This window comes from Oxyura jamaicensis, chromosome 5 (genome assembly GCF_011077185.1).
Source record: "Oxyura jamaicensis isolate SHBP4307 breed ruddy duck chromosome 5, BPBGC_Ojam_1.0, whole genome shotgun sequence".
Classification (NCBI taxonomy): Eukaryota; Metazoa; Chordata; class Aves; order Anseriformes; family Anatidae; genus Oxyura; species Oxyura jamaicensis.
The window spans coordinates 37287265-37306224 of NC_048897.1; the positions used below are offsets into that span (position 1 = coordinate 37287265).

Below are 18960 nucleotides of genomic sequence, written 5' to 3' on the forward strand. Positions count from 1 at the left end.
AGCAGGCATTATCCACCATAAAGTTATCTGCTTCTCCATGTGTGAGGCATTGTGGTCTGTCAACAAAGGACTTTGAAAAATCATACAAATAAATTTCACAGTAATTGGAAATCAGTCGTTCCTTTTCCATACGTTGTCAACACCAAAAAGTAGAGAGTTGCAATTCCTAACTAGGGTGACTGGGAATCAATTGAGTTTTCAAATATTTTAAGAATTCTACACACACATACACATGTAAATTAATACACCCAACTTGTCAACAGTAAAGCTTCAAAGGCTGTTCTTCAGAGCTACACTTACAGTCAAAGTTCTTAAAATGCTGGCTGAAACAAATGAAGTTTCATTGATTTTTAAATAACTTGAGATCTAAAGTTTTCACTTTGTCTCTTTACTAGAGACTATACTTTAAGCAAAGTACAATAGTGATCCTTCATCTTGTCCATACTTCATTGCAGATTCAAAGTCTTTGAAGCTGATGTGACCATCAGAATCCTGATCAACCTCTCTACAAGAGAAATGAGATCTGGTATCTAAAACCTAAAAGACATTATGTAAAACAGACATTATACTTAGTTGTAGATATCTAACACCAATATTGTTTTGAAGAGCTCAAATCCTACCCATTTGAATTATATAAAAAGAATTAATTAACTAAAATGCATTTTGTTTAGTATGTCTCATATGTAGATCTCAAAGCTTTTTAAAAAGAACAAGTATCATTATATTTATTCAACATTCACCATTAGTGGTAGTATGGCAGTATTCCTACTATACTGCAGTATGCAAAATGGGATGCATCTTCTACATAGATTAAATTGAAAATTCCAAAATAATCCATGCTGTTTAGCAGAGGCAAATTTTATCCTCTGAATGCCCTGGAAATTTCAAAGGGATTCTAGACCCTGCAGAAGTAGTACACTGTCTCAGTTTTAAAGAAAGCCTCACACAAAGGGATGGGATGTTCTATTCCATAAGATGTCCTTATTCTAAACACGCTCTTGAGAGAACTCTATTAAAGGTAAAAGAAAATAATTTATTTACAACACCTTCAAATATGAAAACAGTTCAAATGCTACAAGGGCTGATAAAATAAAACAGAATACTGCTTACATCTGTCTATCCTCACTTCAATTGCAAGAATCTTCTCTATAATATCCAGCTTTCAATATATCAGTAACTATCAAACCACATGACTGAAGAAAGATTTCTTCTGAGGAAAATACTGCATCTTTGTCTTCACAAAGGAGGGTCTTGATTTAGAATATGTACTTCTTATTTCCATCTCCCTGAAGAAGTACTATTTAGATTAAAATATTATCATTCTCCCCTTCAATAAAGAATATTAATGTGCACTTTATTCAAGAATCCTCCAGTCTGCTAACTTTCAACTTTTAACATTGTTTGGTAAGATTCTTTTCCTTTCTTGGCAATAAACAATTTGTACTATGTTGAACATAGTACAAATGAAAAACTATACTACATGAGAACTATTAACCTCTCGTGACATTAAATGTTTTCTGAACTTGGTCAGCCGAACTTCAAACCTCACGGTGCAATGATGAACCTCACATGACCATAAACACATGAAATGACACCCTATAGTTGAGGAAATGTTTAAACAAAATTAATTCCTTCGGCTCATTGTTAGCTCTAGATCCAGACCAAAACATGTTCACATTCTACTGCTTTTCAGGTAATGACAAGTTTTGGATGATGATCACCTGTGTTTTTATGGGCAATACGGCAGCTGTTCATAACTCAATCTGATGAATTTCTTGGTAACAGGGATCCTTTCAGACATGGTATGTTATAATATAAGCAAATGCAAAGTTATTCACCAGTAGGGGATGAATTCGGGTCGTAATTACAAAATGGAGATGCCGTCCTGGAAAGCAGTGACTGAAAAGGGCGGAGGAGTCATAAAAAGTAATCAAATGAAGATTATCTCCTACTGTGATGCTTTACATAAGAGGGTGAATATGATCCTTGAATGTATAAGCAGGATAATATCAAAAACAAATACAAGACTGATTTTATTTTAGAGTATGGCATTAGGAAAATTATTAGGGAAATACTGTGTCTAGTTTCTAGTGTCCATGCTCCAACAAGGATAGTGAGGAACTAAAAATAATTGAGAAAATAACTGCTGTAAAAACAAGCTCTGGAAATGACGCCTTATATTGAGACATTAAAATCATCTGTTCAGAAAAAAAGATTAGAGAATGGATTCAATCATATCAAGATGACAAGTATATAAAGTATACAAGTATCTCTCATATAAAATATTATTTAGACATTCTCCATCAGTAACAGGGCAGAAGAGGCATTTTTAGAGAACAATGGGCAGAGATAAATAAAATGAAGCTCACCCTGAAATTTTAAGATTTAAGAACCTGATGATAGGAATAATACCACCATCTTTCTGCACTGATATAGTCTTATAAAAAAGACACTGTAGATGGTGAACAATGATCCCTGCTTGTCTCGTCTTGTTTTCACTTATACATCCCTATTTGTATACAGATGCTTTTCAAATAAACAGGAACCACATAAGAAAAAGAACAATTTTACCATCCCAGACATTTACCCAAATGGCTTGTCTCTGACAGGAGGCATCAGTGAATGGGAAAAAGGATGAGTGTAGTGATACTTCCTTGGTTTATTCTCCCATGGTGTATTCTCTGCATTCAAGGGTTTCCTAAAAGAGACATGCATGTTTGTAGGTAATTGTTCTTGATGCATGTTTATTGCGTGATTTTTTAATAACAGTTTTTTAAAGCCATGTGAAGTTCGCAGCCCGAACACCTGCTCAGTGAATAAGTACTTCATCTTCTTTCTTTTGAACCTGCTATTCATTTGACATTCCCATACTTTTAGAGGTCAAAAATCGAAGCATTTTTTGTAACAACAAGCTTATTTTAATGACAGTAATTATTACTATAACCTGTGCTATTTCCAAGTAAATTAGTTTATTTAAAGAAAATGTACAGGTTCAAATAACTGAGAATATTTAATAGTCAACTAGCAAAATCTATTTTTCTTAATATTGCAAGGTATTCTCAACTTTAATTCTGAAAGATCAGTTCACAAGCATTTTAGAAGGCAGTACTGACAATCTGGCTAAACTAAATTTAATAGGAGTTTTTTCATTAATTTTCAGGAGGCAAGAATATGTATCTGAATTATGTGCACAGTCACGTATTTAATGTTTATATTAATTACATGTACCTGTTTGGAAGCTTGTCTTGAAAAATGGCCCTCATCTTTATATGGTGTTTGTTCTACATTGCAAAAGCCACCAAATGACTCTCATCTATGTATCACTGTCTGAACAACCTTTCAGCAGAGATTAGCAGGTATGTTGGCTGATAAATAAATGATTAATATACTGGTAAGTAGTTAGCTGTTGCAATCTGAAGAAACACTGCATTTATTTAAATGTTACAAATTTCCAAAACCTTGCCAAAAGTAATCTAAAAGCTAGAATGGTCTTGGAGTGTTAAATTTTCATTTTCATCTAGCAGAAGCAAATGATATATTCATTCTTATGATTCTGAAAATACTATGTCACAGTATATTGATCTTTATTTCATAGACCAGTACTCATTTAACATTCTTAGTAAAACATATATAGATGCTTCAAGGTATGCAGTGCTGTGGGTAGACTATGATTTTTCACTGAAAAATGAGTAATAATCAGCATCACAAGTTACTGACTGTGAGGTATAAATTATTCTCTTATACAATTAAGTAGTTGAAGACTCCCAAAATCACCTAAGTATATTTTCATAGCAAACTAGATTAGATAAATGGCACTTTTCTTCTGACAGGAATATTTTAACCATAAATCTGAGTAGAGTAAATGAATAGCTTAAAAGACTAATGTCAATATAAGTTGTCTCTGTACGTTTTATAAGTTGCCTCTGTAAGTTTTATGTTTATTAATTCACTGAAATGAGTACTTATCAGAAAAGTATCCACATGTGAATACAGCTTATCCTTCTATTTTATAAATATATTAAGCAGACACTCAGTCTTTTTTCCCACTGGCCCCAAAACAATTCACTTATGGTCAGATTTTAAAGTTCCTAAAACAAAAACATTCATTTCTTCTTTTTGGATGGATTCTCACATAAGCACTACCTCTTAAAGTAGGCACGAGATTTGAAATATTCTTTATCTGATTTATATACAATTTCTTAGTAAGCCATCATATCTATCCAAAACATGTAAAAATATAGATTTTAATTCTAACCTGTATTTTTCTAGATAATTCAGTATCTGACTTCAGTGGTAAATCAAATAAATAAATAAAAATTGAGCAAGCATTTCTATTACTTAAAACACAGAGTAGCGAAAGTACGTCAGAGCCAGCAGAGACTGGTGTTGAGTTGGCTTTCAACTGGTTAGCTCCAAAGCTAGAAGAAGCCCCAAAATCACATAAAAGCCAGGATAAATTAAACTCTGCTCTGATCTCTGATGCCATGGCCATATATCATATATATGCAAGTGAAGAAGGTGGCTTAAAACTAGCATAGATTTATCCACTATGCAAACATAGTTAAAGATCATTAATTATACAGGTAAGGATGGATGGTCCTCACTTTGACTTTGAAAGAACTGAAGTTAACCCATAGGGAGGAAGTTTTCATTTACTCTATTTCACGCAGGCAGCGATTTTCATGGATAGAGATCAGTGAGGAGAAAACAGCAGATCTATCATGTAAACCAAATATAGGTAGAGAAATATATGGGAGGTACCACTGAAAAAAAATTTTTTTAAAAAAAGTCTCCTCACAACAATCTACATGAATAAGTGTTTACTTTGCTTACTGCTCAACAAACAAACAAACAAAAAATATAATTCCTTTAAAAGTGATAGAAATGGTCACTTTCCAAATTAGCTAATGTATGACTTTAAAATGTTACCAGTTTAAGTTTGGGTAAAACAGCACTAACAGTTGCCATAACTAAATATGAAAAGATGACTTTCTGCTCACAAATAGAGGTAGAATTGGACATTTAAGAAATTTTTACTACCTATTTCCAAACACCTTTAGTTTCACCAATTTACTAGGCACTTTATAGCTGAGGTATTATGAGAAACAACAAATTAAAAGGCCTCTACTTTCCAAACACAGTTGCAATTTATCAAATGACTACATGTGGTGACTTAATAGATGGCTTTTTATCTATTGCTATGTAACAACCTTTTTCTCAGAACAGATAAAGTTATAATGAGATATACCATGTATAGAAGTAACTTATTTCTGTAATAGTCTGTGATCTACTGTAATTTTTTTATTGTCTCTATTTTTTCTTCCACACTGAAAGTCCTAGAAATATTAGTTCTAAATTAGAGGCAGAAGCATACTAGGCACACAGGGCTGGATACAGTGTCTACAAATCTCAACTTCTCCACTGTTTCACTTTAGGTTATTCCAAGAATGGTGGTGGTCTTTAACCATTTATTGTAGCCAAACCTCATTTCTATCTCCAAAAAATAAATAACAGTAATAATAATAATAAAACATGTTCCGTGCTATTTCATTATTTAGGTTTATACCATGAATAAGGAGAAGTTGTATATTTTTTTTTAATTATTTCAGAGAAGTGCTAGAGTGCAGTTTTCTGAATTAACAAACTATATTGTATCTAAACTGCATTTAAGTACTGTACCATATTTAATTACAGCTCAGTGGTACTGCCTTGCAACTCTCATGATACATTTATTGCCTCATTAAATATTTTCTACATTTCAAATGCTCTGTCATACCTACACATCAGAGGCCAGCAGGATGGTTGGCTAGGAATGATTTAGGCCTGGAGACATTTTTGCAAGTGTGTCTGGGCATGGTTCTTTCATGCTTAAAGTCCCAGCACCATTTAGATCTAACAATTTCTACCTTACCTTCATTCTTCTGACCTGGCTGTGATAATCCAAAGCCCATTTTCTATTGAAATAACTTTTCTCTTTGTATTCTTTAAGGAAATTTAGTATGAACATCACAGGGAGCCAGCCTACTCAGGAAACCCACGGTGATTTTACAAGGAGAAGGCACTCTTAAAACTCGACTGCCTTTTTCTCTAATAACAAAAGATGTTACAGTTTGATCTAACTTGTGTTTTCAAGGAAGTACCAGCACTGAAGAAATGCAACTTACAATGTGATCCAGGAATTTTCCTTTACAGCTATTCCTCCACTATTTCTGACACTAGCCTTCCTCTGCCACAGTCAGAAAATCTGGATTCAGTTTCCAAGGGAACCCCTTTCCCATCAAAACATAATCATCTATTATATGTGCCCAATGATAAAATTTTCCAAATTATGTTTGTCTACTCTATGCAAATTATATTTAACTCTATTACTGACATCCTTTTTTCTGCTTTCATTTGCTCTGCACAGACACTTGCGCTTCTGTGCATCTTCTCCCAACCTTCCTTGATCCACTGTTTCTAAAGCAATATGGGTAAATGACACTTGGCTGTCATCCTGTCGTCCCTCACTTTAGCTTATTCCTTGTGACCTGAAGAGCATCAGAAGATCGGTAGGGTTACTTGTTGCCTGTCTGCCATGGGTTGGAAATGACTGATTTACCTACCGTCTTTTGCCTCAGATTATATTTTAGGACCACTGCGCTCAGAATTGTCTTTTATTTTACTATCTGACTGAAAATTTCAACCTTGAGTTCTTCCTTTTGGAATTACATTACAAATAATATTTTTTAAAGCTTAAAAATAAGGCAGTTTACAAATACAGGTCTGTTAAATGCGTTTGCCTACTATTAGGTAACAGGTTTATAAATTAATATTGGCTCCAATAGGCACCTATTACAAAGTAGACAAAAGACCTTATTAAATGGAAAAGGCCTTTTAGCCTTTTTCCCCCTCTCCTATACAAATTGTTTATGGAAAGAGAAATGAAAAGAACAGAACCTTTTCTTAGACTTTCTGAAGTACCAGGCTGTGAAACAGATCCATAAAAATATTCCATATGATTACAATATAATTTCAGGGAGTATGCAGAAATATTACTCAAACATGTACACAGAGATCATATAGACTCTCTCTACACAGAGATCATATAGACTTTTGGGACTACAATAACTGAAATCTTGTATTTCTCAGTTTTAATTGCTCTGAATAAGTAACTCATTACTTGACAGATATTCAGAAAAAGGAAAACAAAACCAATCCCAACCTGAAAATGCTAGAAACTGCGTAAATAGACCACATGTATATAATCTCAACAGTTCTATGAAGAATAAAGTTTTCACAACCAGAATTTTAAATTGATTATATCTTTTACATTCAAATTTTATTGCTACTATGTTTATCTGATATTCTTACATAAAACCATCAGGGAATAATTTAAGCCAGAGTCAATACTTTCACTGGATTAGAACCAAAGCTGTCATACTGATTGAGCAGTGAGAGTAAAAATTACACATCGTGCAAAGAATCCCTGCCGAGGATAAAATGACCCACCAGCTGAAGATTCAAGGATGACGGCTTCTTCAACAAGCTGCCTTCTCTTCTGATTAACCAGCTGGTTCTTCCTTCTCATAGTGCTTGCCTCTTTGTTGATGGGATTCCTGCAGAGCTCCACAGCTGCTTTGTTACTAATGTGTATATTAATTTCACTTCTTAAAAACCCAAGTGTTGAGAAAAGCCATTCTGATCTTTGGTAAATGCAGAATAATTATGAGGAAACCTCTGGTTTTGCTTCCTGAAACAGGACAGGCAAAGTATGTACCACACGGGATGCAAAAGTACACTAAGTACAGGATGTGGAACACTAGCAGTAAGAAGTTTCAATCATATAGAAGAACTTAAGGAATCATGCTTCACCTTCAATGCTGTTCAGTTTTTAGAAATATTATTTTAAAGCAGAGAGCAAACAAATTACTATCGGGTGAGAACTGTTCCAACAGTATATTACATTCAGTTGTTTCTTCTCTGGGATAAATGCTGTCCTGTTTTTCTGAGTGCACTGCCTGACTACTGCTGTCAATAACTGTAAAGTACTTTATTCTTGATGTCAATTCTCTACCTGCAATATTCTTTATCCATTTTTCTATCCTTTCCTTGATTTTCTTCTCCCCGAACAGTGGAGATAATCTTGGGCACAATAGTTCTGCCATTTTTTCTCCCTTCTTTCTTAAATGGTTGTATTTTCTGAAGTCTTTATCATTCATGCCATGCTTGATCCCATAGGGGTAGTAGTGGTACTTGGGTAGACTAACTCTTCATTTTATATCTCTGAACATTTCCTAGAGAAAAAAATACCCCAGATCCTCTTCTTGTGATCACTTTTGCCTTCTTTTTCTGCTGGCACTCCACAGAAGAACCTCTGAGCTTCTACGTCTTTTCGTGTGCAACTGCACACTGCAGCTTGTCCTCACATCTTCTCACTCTCTTGCACTTAGGAAAAAAAGTTACCCCTTCAATGTAAATGACCCTGCTTATGTCAGTCTTTTTTACTTCTTTTTCTTGTTCTTAAGCCTCTGCCCCTTAGAAAAGATCTACTGAAACCTACAAGGAGCTACAGGTTTTATAAAAGAATTAAGAAATGCCTCGCAAACCTCAAGAAAGAACTAGAATTTTCAATCATCATCAAATGCATGTGTTTCTAGCAGAATTATTTACTGAGCTGCTGTAGGAACAAAATTAATAAATTTTTTTCATCCCTGACTTGGAATTAAGTATAATTTATGATATATGATGTTATAATAATATATACTGTTATAATGATATCCTGCATAGTATGATATATAACATATAGCATGTAACAGGTAATGTGTAACATGCAATACATAACATGTATTATGTAATATATAATGGTTATATAGGATACTATGTTGTATAATATTTAATTTATTATAATATGTAACATATAATTTGTGGATTATTCGGAGAATGAAGCAATAGAGGAAGACACAGTGATTGGATACAACAGTTTGAACTGTGCATCAAGGTTGCCTGTTCAAACAAAATCAGGTTTTACAGAATCAAAACTAGAAGCCTAGGAAAAAAGAAATGCAGATAATATCCCCAACGGTAGGCTTATCACAGAAAGAAGATCATAAACAGCTTAGGAATCCTAGTGGAAAAGCAACCGAGTGTGAGCTTTTAAGGAGCCATAAAGATATAAAGAGTGAACTCATTTTTTTGTTACACAAATAAGGGAGCAGCATTATATTTGCTGTAGATGTGAAATGCCATGGCTGACACCAGTACTGGAATGCCGGAACTCTTCTCTCTGCTTTGGTGGTTTGTTTTTTTGTTTGTTTTAACGAATACTTAAAATGTTAGATGATGTAGACACCTAACCTGCCAAAAATAATTTGGAAAGAGAAATTGCCTAAAGGAAATCAGTTCCTCTATTTCCATTAGATGCTGTTGACATGACAGAAGAGTACCTCCATGCAGAGAATACTTGATAACAAAGAGATGGTGAACAAAACCAGTTACAAGGGCTAAGGAGTGACAAAATGAAGAATAAAACAAAAGTGTGTAGATAAATATGAGTCTAATTATATAGCCTGTAATGTACAAATTTTCCGGCTAATTTCTTTTTAAATCTCAATCACTATACTTAATCACTATACTTATGTCAAAAGAGTTATGTCACAATCCCTCATCTCTTCCCATTTTACTATTTTACTCCCATTTTACTATTTTACTCCATTTAAACCATCATCCTTGCTGGGGACTATATACCTAACTTTAGATTCTACTAATTCTGCCTTAAATTACTCAGTGAAAGCACTGAGACTGACTCAGAGATTGTCTATTGTCCCCACAGCATTCATCAGCTGAGAAAAAAAAAAAAAAAGGAGTTTAAAAATCAAGTCTTTAGATAAACCTAATGTATTTAATGTTTTCATCCTTTTATCACCTTCTTGCAGGTCTGAACAGATTCATTTGAAAACATGAAATACCTTACTTCATGGCTAACATATGCAACTATTTTTATCACCAGTATTCACCTTCTGCTGTTGCCTAAAAGCCCCAGTCAGGCTTGAGGTCTCATTTAACAAGGAACTATAAAATACAGAAGACAAAGACTGGAAAAAATGAATGAACTTATACCTTAAAAAAAAAAAAAAAAAGAAGAAAAAATAATAAAGTAGATGAGAACTAGTCCATCTAAACACTTCCTGAATTGGAACTTAGGTTAAAACCTTCCTAAACTCTGTGGGAAATGGAGATCCCACTTTCCAGAGCTGCCAATTCTTGGAGATAGCTTGTTAGGCATCACCAAAAGATTCCCTGTGTGATGAGTGCTTAACCTTGCTCACCCAGAGATGGCAGAAGCAGAGGAGGGCACGTACCTACACCAAGCTCCAGTTCAAGCAGCTGCATTCTCCCTGTTTTTCCTGGAGAAGTGTAAATAGTTAACCAGCATCAAGCAACTACATCATTGCAATGAGCTGGTGTCCAATTTTTGCCTCCTCCATATCCTAGCATTATTGATTCTAATACTGAAGAAGAACAATACTAATCTCTAGTTAACTTGCAGATTGCCTCCCCCCCCCCCCAAAAAAAAAGCATCCATATATATATTTTAGTATTTAAAAATTTAAAGCTGCACACTCAGATCTTGCAAGCTAGATAGAATCAGATCTGAAAAGTTTCAAATCAAAGGCACAGGTCAGAAAAGAAGAATAGTGCAGTACCAATGTTCCAGTAGATAAGTCACACTTGAAACAATGTTCTAGCACAAACAAAGCAGATACCCTGTGCCATGAGATGTTATCTTTCTAAAAAGATTAAAAGTTGAGTATTGAAGCTCATGGACATGTGAATAGGCTAAGAGGTGGCAAGTTAAGCTCTCCTATTTGTCCAAAGTTGGAAACCCATGATACAAACTTTGAAAGTAGAGGAAAATGTTCTCCTTGATGAACGATGTAATTTTCTCACACTCTTAGATGTTTAACTTCCATGAATGGCCGGCTTGTTTCTCACACTTTCAAATGCACATCTGTTCATCTGTGTGCAGCTGCCCTAGCACAGTTTGCTCTAAGTTCATTCTTTGTGCTTCAGCAAAGACAGCAACTTGATGAGGTAGCACTACTTGCACAAATCTCAGTCCAATGTCACATTTAAAAGATATTCTTGCTAAACCTTGACTATTATATTCTTGTCCCCTACGCTTTCAACTGGATACTACCGATCACTTAGACCTGCCATAATCTGAATTTATTGCAGGACATGGGATAAAAAGAGCATTACCGTCTCTGTCAAACAATCCACACTACAAACACAGTAGACATCTCTGCTCTTTCTTTTCAACCTCTCTACAGCATTTGACATAGCTAATGAACTGTGAACTGTGTGTGGAAGAGGCTGACTGTTCTGAAACAGTTTATTTCAAGAGAGCCACAACCAGCGAGGAGCAGTAGAAAAATGGACCTTGGTTCCCTTTTTCTTCAATCCTATTTAAAATACAGACACAGAGACTTAAAGAACTGGAAGGATGTCATGAACTCCAGTGAAAACACTGTGTAGGTATTACAAAATTCCCCCCTTTTATCATATTGTATTGCATACAATAACACAGTGTCACCAAACTGCCTTGGTACTTGAGCTCATGGATAAAAAGCAGAAGGTGGAAGCAGAAACTGAGAAAAGAGAAGTTACACTGGTGGCAGGAAGAAACACTTTAAGGAGTTTGTGGCACCGTGAAGTACCTTCTGGGTGATGTTACACAGCTCCATTTAGGTGAGCTGGTCTATAATTTAGAACTGATCCTGGACCTCTCTCTGACAATAACCCTAAACCAGGTACAGGAATTCATCCTGTCTGCTGCTGCTGATTTGGCCTCTGTGATATATGCCTTTGTCACCTTTCAGCTGGACTACAGCAATGCAGTATCCTGGGCACGAAGCCATTAGCCCTTAGGAAACTCAAAATAGCACAGAACACAGCAGCACATTTCTGCTGCAGGCCAGGGAACTATAAGCACATCAAATCTGCTTTCATCTTCCACACTAGCTCCTGTAAAATAGTGAGCCAAGTTCGATGTCTTTATCATTATCCTTAAGGTGTCCAATAGTCTAGGCTCAAAATACCTAAATGATTAACTGAGAATCTGCAGCTCTGCCCCGTTAAGGACAAAGTGTATTTTGTGCTGTAGATAGAGTTTTGACAGAATAGTCTAAAGCAGTTGAACAAATTCTCATCATATCTAAAGCATCAGAACTTGCTATTCAGTAAAAGATGTACTTTTTGGATCTTAACCTCACTAACAATTTCTTTTGTAATAATAACACACCAGTTAGAAATAAATTCATAAAAATCTAAGTGTTTCTTTTTTTTTTTTTTTTTTTGCTGTAAAATGAGACACTGAAGGAAAATAAAATCACACTCAGGTGTTATCTGTATTCTCTGGAAATGACTCAGCTACAGTCATCATGAAGTATGTACAAATAGGTGAGAAGAGCATCTGCTGTATTTTTCCAAATGTAATGGCACTGCATGTCTTACATGAACCAGGATATTTAATGTTAGTGACAACTAATTTAATTGTTAAAGAAAAAATAGATCAGAGCAATACATTTTAGAAACCTTTAAGGAAAAAAAATATTAAGAGGCATGCACTTAAAAAGTTTGAGTACCTACGCAAAACTCAGTAAGACAGACTTTTAAGTGCCTAACAGACCCAAAAGTAAGACTTAGACACTTTTAATAATTTCATTTAAATTTTATTAGAAAGTAATAAATTTAAGGTGATGTAAAAAAAAATGAAACTCATGCCACATCTCACATGCAACGATTAAATTAAAAAGTGGACTGAAATTCCAGAAACACTCTATTCAACAAAGGACAAGTATAAATGAAAGTTTTGTCACAGAGGTAATAATCTTAGTCTCTCTGTAAAACTATCAAAATGGATGCCGTATAATACTAAAAAAAATACTGGTTTTATCAACAGAAACTGTTCAGAAACCTTGGGAATACTAACAACTATATAATCATCACGTAACAAAAGCTTTCGAGAACTGATGACTGTTCACATGAGAGGTCCTGCCTCCCACTTAGCTTTCTTGGAGGTATCAAGTTCCCATTCTCTACACCTAATTTGACTACAGAAATACTTAAAGTCCACTGACATTTTTCTTAATTGTATTTATTAGTACCAGTGCAGATAAGAGAGCTTATCTTACTTCTAGCATATCAGTTCCTGTTAGACAGATTTATACTCTAAATGTCACTCGAATCTTCAAGTAAGTGGACAGTTGCAAGGAACCACAGATACACTAGCGTTAATAAAAAGAAATCCATCTGTCTTGAAGAGTGTGATACCACAAAGGACATCAAATAATTTCTATTTCAAATATATAATCACTTCAACTGAGCTATCTAGTACCATCTTAAACTTGATTATGAGATGAAAGAAATTGGACAGAGATGATAATCATTTAATCCCTTAAGAACAACTGTTCTGAAGAGCTTTTCACTTTGTGCTCAACAGTCTTCTAGTATGTTATGATCCAGCTCAAAAAGAAGTATAATGATGAGGAAAATTTTGTTTCCAGTAACAGAGAATTTTCTCAGCAACAGGAAGTCCTACAAAAGAAACAATAAAGAAAAAGCGACCACTTGAACTGATGGTGTCATCGATGAGTTGCACCAATGCAGTTGTGACAGCGATGAGTTCATATCTTAAGATTTGGTGAGGACTTGTAAACTTCAGAACTGATGTAGCAGAGATTACATCCATTGGGCAACTGCTGAGCATATATTCACTACTTCATGAGAGACTTCAGGGTTCTAACTATGCATTCACTGACACATTCAAAATGAAATCCTAGTCATGATTCCCAAGCAGAGTGCCCGGAGAGGTGAGGTGACAAACATCCAACCAGCTTCTACATGGACTGCCAGTAAAGGAAGCACGGTTGCTCAAGAGGGAGTTTCAAGGAACCCTTGAGGGCGATTGACCAAGTACAACCAATTTGTCAACCTGCTGCAGAGAGATGGTTATGGACTACAAAGGCAAGAGAAAGAGGCACGTTTGGGGTGTCCTGAGGGCTGCAGGAACTGGTGGTGTTGTTCCCATGAACACTAATGCCATCCTTCACAGGGCGAGTAGCAGAATTCCACCCCAAAAATAGCACACTGCAGATGGCCCCCTTTCCTACCATATACATAAAGAGCATGAAAATGACTGTAAAACCTTCCTCCCATCAAGTAATTTTTGCTGAACCTCCTTTTGCATTCTCAGTTACTCCAACATTTGAAATACTTTGGAGAACCTATGTCTATTACTACAAAATATTTTAAAATGTTTTAAGCAGATGATCCTTAGTGGCTGAGTAAACACAAAAGTAATGTGTTGTAATGTCAATCAAACTTGAATGCCGTCAAAATGACTAGTTTGAAAGAAGAAAATTAGTAAAAATATCACTAAAGCAGAGAGCATGGCAGTATTTGATTAAACTTTATACATAATATATATATATTCTGCCTACAGGTTACCAAGTATTTATTTACATTTTTTTTAAAGAATATTATGCATGTCCTATGGAGCACAGCATTTAATATAAGTTATCCTTTTCAAACCACTACACAATCTCATTAAAGAACAAAACAAAAACAAAGGAAAAGAGAAACTAATATCAGTTACTGTGCTACATAAAGGGAGCAGTTTATGGAGTGCTTATTTTTATTAATTAGAGAAATTCAGTAAACGGGAACAGAATCAATCTACCCTGTTGATATGTGAAACAAAACTCTGCAGCAAGAGATTTCAACCTTGTGATAGCTATCATGTGATCATATACTGAAGTAGCCAAAGTTTTCAATATTGTAAGATTTGAAAACACCACTTCAGCCACTAAAGACACAGAAAAGATACTTAAAAGAATACTTTGTCCCATGATGGCAGGATATTTCAGTAAGTGTGAAATCAACTTCTCTCCCTTGGAAAAATTATTTTCTAAATGTTTGGGCAGCACATAAAATTAAAATTTCAACAATTTTAAGGAGAGACTATGTCATAGAATGTTATCAATTTCATTTGGAAAAATACTGAGTTTTCTTACTCATAATATGCAGTCAGTTGAATTTCTTTAAAATTTCAATACAAACCAACATAACCTTTTTGTTATTTACTTATAAACAAATCTAGTGCAATAAAAACAAAACTAGAAGGGCTCAGGAAACTGTTAAATGGAAATATGCCTGTAAAGGCAGAAAGTATCTGATCAAAGTAATGCCCATGTTACTTAATTAACTAGTTATTAATGCTAAAGTTATTTAGGGAGAAAAACAATGTAAATCACTACAGCAAATAACAGCCACTTCTATCATGCTCTGAGTAGAGGAACTTAGAAGAAACCCAACTGTTATTTAAAAAATATTCACAAAATTTGCAGTAAAACATAAATCTTTCTGTTGACATGTGACCGTAACGAGTCAAATACAAATGATAGCACATGAAATATGCAAAAGAAACAGACAAGTTTTCACATATTAGTATACATCATAGAGCTCTAGTTCTTAATATTGCCATGTGTTAATAGCAGCTGGAATTGATACTTATCCCCTGACTTACTGATGCACAGAGATACGGTTATAATAGACTTGCATTAATACTTCACTAGGTAGTCCTATCACACTGCAGGTTCATATAATTGATCTCTTAAACTATGCATGAACTGCAATATTATTTTAAAGATTAAATTTTTGAGGTAACTTCAGACCCACAACTTTTCCGTAATATTTTAGAGAAAAAAGAAGAATATTTAGTTACATTTACTACTGTAAAATGACAGCAAAACCTCTTTTAAAAATATTGGCATTCATATGAGCTTTTGTTATTTGTATGGGTTTGGTTTTTAATAAAACATTTCTACACATCAGTGAAAAATAAGTATCTTTCAATTCATTTTATTTTCATCAGAAAGTGTCCTTGTGATCACCTATTGATATTAATTAATCAAAACAGACTTCTTATCCTTCTGTGTCCTTAAGAAATATAGATACTATGGTTTCTGTGGCTAGCATTTCATGAAAGATAACTCCCTCATAAGATATATCACAATTACTGAAGCATGCAGTCAACCCAACGCCTTCAATTATTACATTCTGCCTACCTAAACGACTCTCTGTAATTCTATATGGTGGGCCTTATGTCTTGATTCCAACTTGTTTCTTGCATTACCATACACTTCTGTCACGTCTCCTCAGATGTGGCTTTCCTCCAGTGATGGGTTAATGAGTTTGCATATCTGATTGTGAAATACATAAAGTGATGCAAAAAAGCAACTTTCTCAGATTACTCATACTCCATTCTGTAAATCACAAATTTTCTTTCAGTACTGATGGGCCACATGATATTGTTTGTTTTGAGGCAGAAATCTCAAGGAGCTTCAATCAAGAGGTAACAGTAAATTCTGAAAATGGAATTTCCACTTTTAATAGCAATGCTATTTGCACTCTGATTTTATTAATTACCATGAATGACAATATAAAATAAAAACTTTTATTCAAAGATTTGGTATTTTTGAGTCCTGTCATGTCCCACATTTTTCCCATACACTTTAGCCTCAATTTGAGACCACAGCAAATGAATTTTTCTACAAAGAAAGAGGAGGTTTAAGGAATTATTTTAGGAAACTACTTTAGAAATAAGTGAATAAAAAACAAACAAAAAACCACAGCGTTAGTTACAATTAAGCTGAAATCACTTCTGTGCTTCTTTTTTTTTTCCTATTTATTTACCTAGCTATTATCAAAAAATATATGAGGTAAAAAATAGCATTAACTGTGCGTCAAAAGTTTTTCACTTAGGGGTTTTCAGATTTTTATGCCTTCCAATTAATTCTCATTTTTTCTCCCTATTCAGCAACTGGATTTACCATCTGTTTCAGTATTAAAACAGCACGTAAGGGTGGCATAGAGCTGGATAACATAAATTGCCTCAAAAGCTGCCTTGATAAAAACAGATGGAATCATACAAGCATAATATTTAAATGTGCAGTTGCTGAAGTTATACTTTTTCTATAAAAAGGGAGCTTTTTGTATTTATTTAAGGAAAACTAGGCCAGCTAGCTAGACTATTTCAGCAAAAGATATGTTACTATCTACTTTAAATGTTGAACTAAACTATTATTAAACCTGCATGCATCACAAGCAAAGGTATGCATCAACACACAGAAATACAAAAACATGCTATTGGGCAGGTTTACAATGAAAACAGTAGAGGTGAGAAAATCTCTCTTCAGATTTAAAGAAATCATAGATTTAGAAAAAAATCCTAGTTATTTGCTGAACATACTAAATAAACATTTTATATAATCCATTATTCTATGTTGGCCAAATGTATTTTCATTAAATTCTCTTTATTTCTATATAAAAAATACAGTCTGTAGAAGTACTAAAGAAGAACATGCTTTTACCAATATCATATTAAAGTTCTTTCAACATGTACAATGCCAGCATATTCAGTGCCTCAGAAAGAGAAGCAACATATTTATATTAAAAATTTTTAAAGGAAAAGGACAATATTTACCAGTCTCTGGAGCTAGGGTATGCTGTTTCTGCAAATCCCCACTACTGGCAAGTGCACTACTGAAAGCATAGGTCAGTGAACCAGGTGTGCACTCCATCATGAATACAAGACTCTATAATGAGTTTCATTGAGACATATGTTTCTTTCTGTCTTAAGGGACCTCGATAGATGAACTAATTTAAAAAGCCACAAAGAAGTGAGAAAATTAGAGAATTTACACTGAAATTCTGCCACCCACTTGCAAACTTCCTTTTTCTTTCAGGAATCAGTTCTATAGATTCCTTTCTGGTATTGCGATACAACTGTATTAGATAAGAAAGGTAGTAGGGAAGGGTAAAAAGAAGACAGGAATCTGATTGGATTCAGAGAGTTCAGGTTTTCACTGGCACTTCACAATTGTTCAAAAATTATACATTTGTACTGCAATCCACAGACAGACACTTCACGTACTATGGGTAAATATTCTGGCACAACGGCACCCTCTAACACTGTGAGAGGATTTAACACAAAGGTAATGCATTTGCATACTATCCGAAATGAATTAGCTTTCCCCATAACCTGATATGCTCATATTAGAAATAACCTAAGAAAAATAAAGAATATAAACACAAAAATGATCACACTAGATCAATCCATTGGTTTTATCTCGTATCCAGCCTTTGTCAGTTATCTATAGGAGATACTTCTGGAAAAAATACTAGTACTCACTCATAGTCCTAAGTACTGAACTAAGGCCATGGAGGATTGTTCTTCCCAGTGGCTGCCTTACATTCTCAGAGTTCATATTTCATCACCTAAAATACCCATCAACTTAATATAACTTTCTGTATTTTTACTCCTCACATAAATGCTTAAGCCTTTTCTGAATACTATTGTATATTGAAATTTATGTAACGGTTTTTGTGTTCATGCAATCCTCATTGCATTTTTTCATTTTTTTTTTGTTGTTGTTACAACAGAGGATAAGTACTAGCTTGTAGTTACTTGCCTTTTAACCATCCTTTTTTGTATGCTTGTTTCTTTCATCACATATATTTTTATTCCTCTCTCATCCAAGCTGATCTCAATCTTTCCAATTTCTTCTAACATACAAATTTGCCCTTATCTGTAACACTTTTTGCCCATTTCTGGAATTTTTCCATTAAAGACAAATCCCTTCTGAGTCAGGAGGTAGTATTTAAGTGGTCCAACTTGTCATCTAAAAATTCTATCCAATTTAACTAGTTACCTTGGTTTCATCTAGCCACTGGAGAGAGGGAGAGGCACTTGCTGAGAGGAAGGCATCCCATCCTACCACAGGCATCTAACATAGGTGGGATAAATTATCCCCTGTAAGAAATCCTTTGAAGATGAGACCATCCGTTTCCACTGAGTCACATGGAGACATGGAGCAAACAACGGAAAGAAATACCACCAGTTTACAACAGTATATTACA

The 18960-nt window shown here is 34.5% G+C and overlaps 1 protein-coding gene across 1 annotated transcript in view; it reads right to left on the reverse strand.

The window, feature by feature from the left end:
- Nucleotides 1-405: 405 nt before the first annotated feature.
- Nucleotides 406-18960, reverse strand: part of EFCAB11 (EF-hand calcium binding domain 11) — a 57326-nt gene continuing 38771 nt past the window's right edge. Inside the window, exon 6 of the mRNA XM_035328603.1 lies at nucleotides 406-505. Within this exon, the coding sequence (XP_035184494.1) occupies nucleotides 406-505 (100 nt within the window). The remainder of the gene's footprint in view (nucleotides 506-18960) is intronic.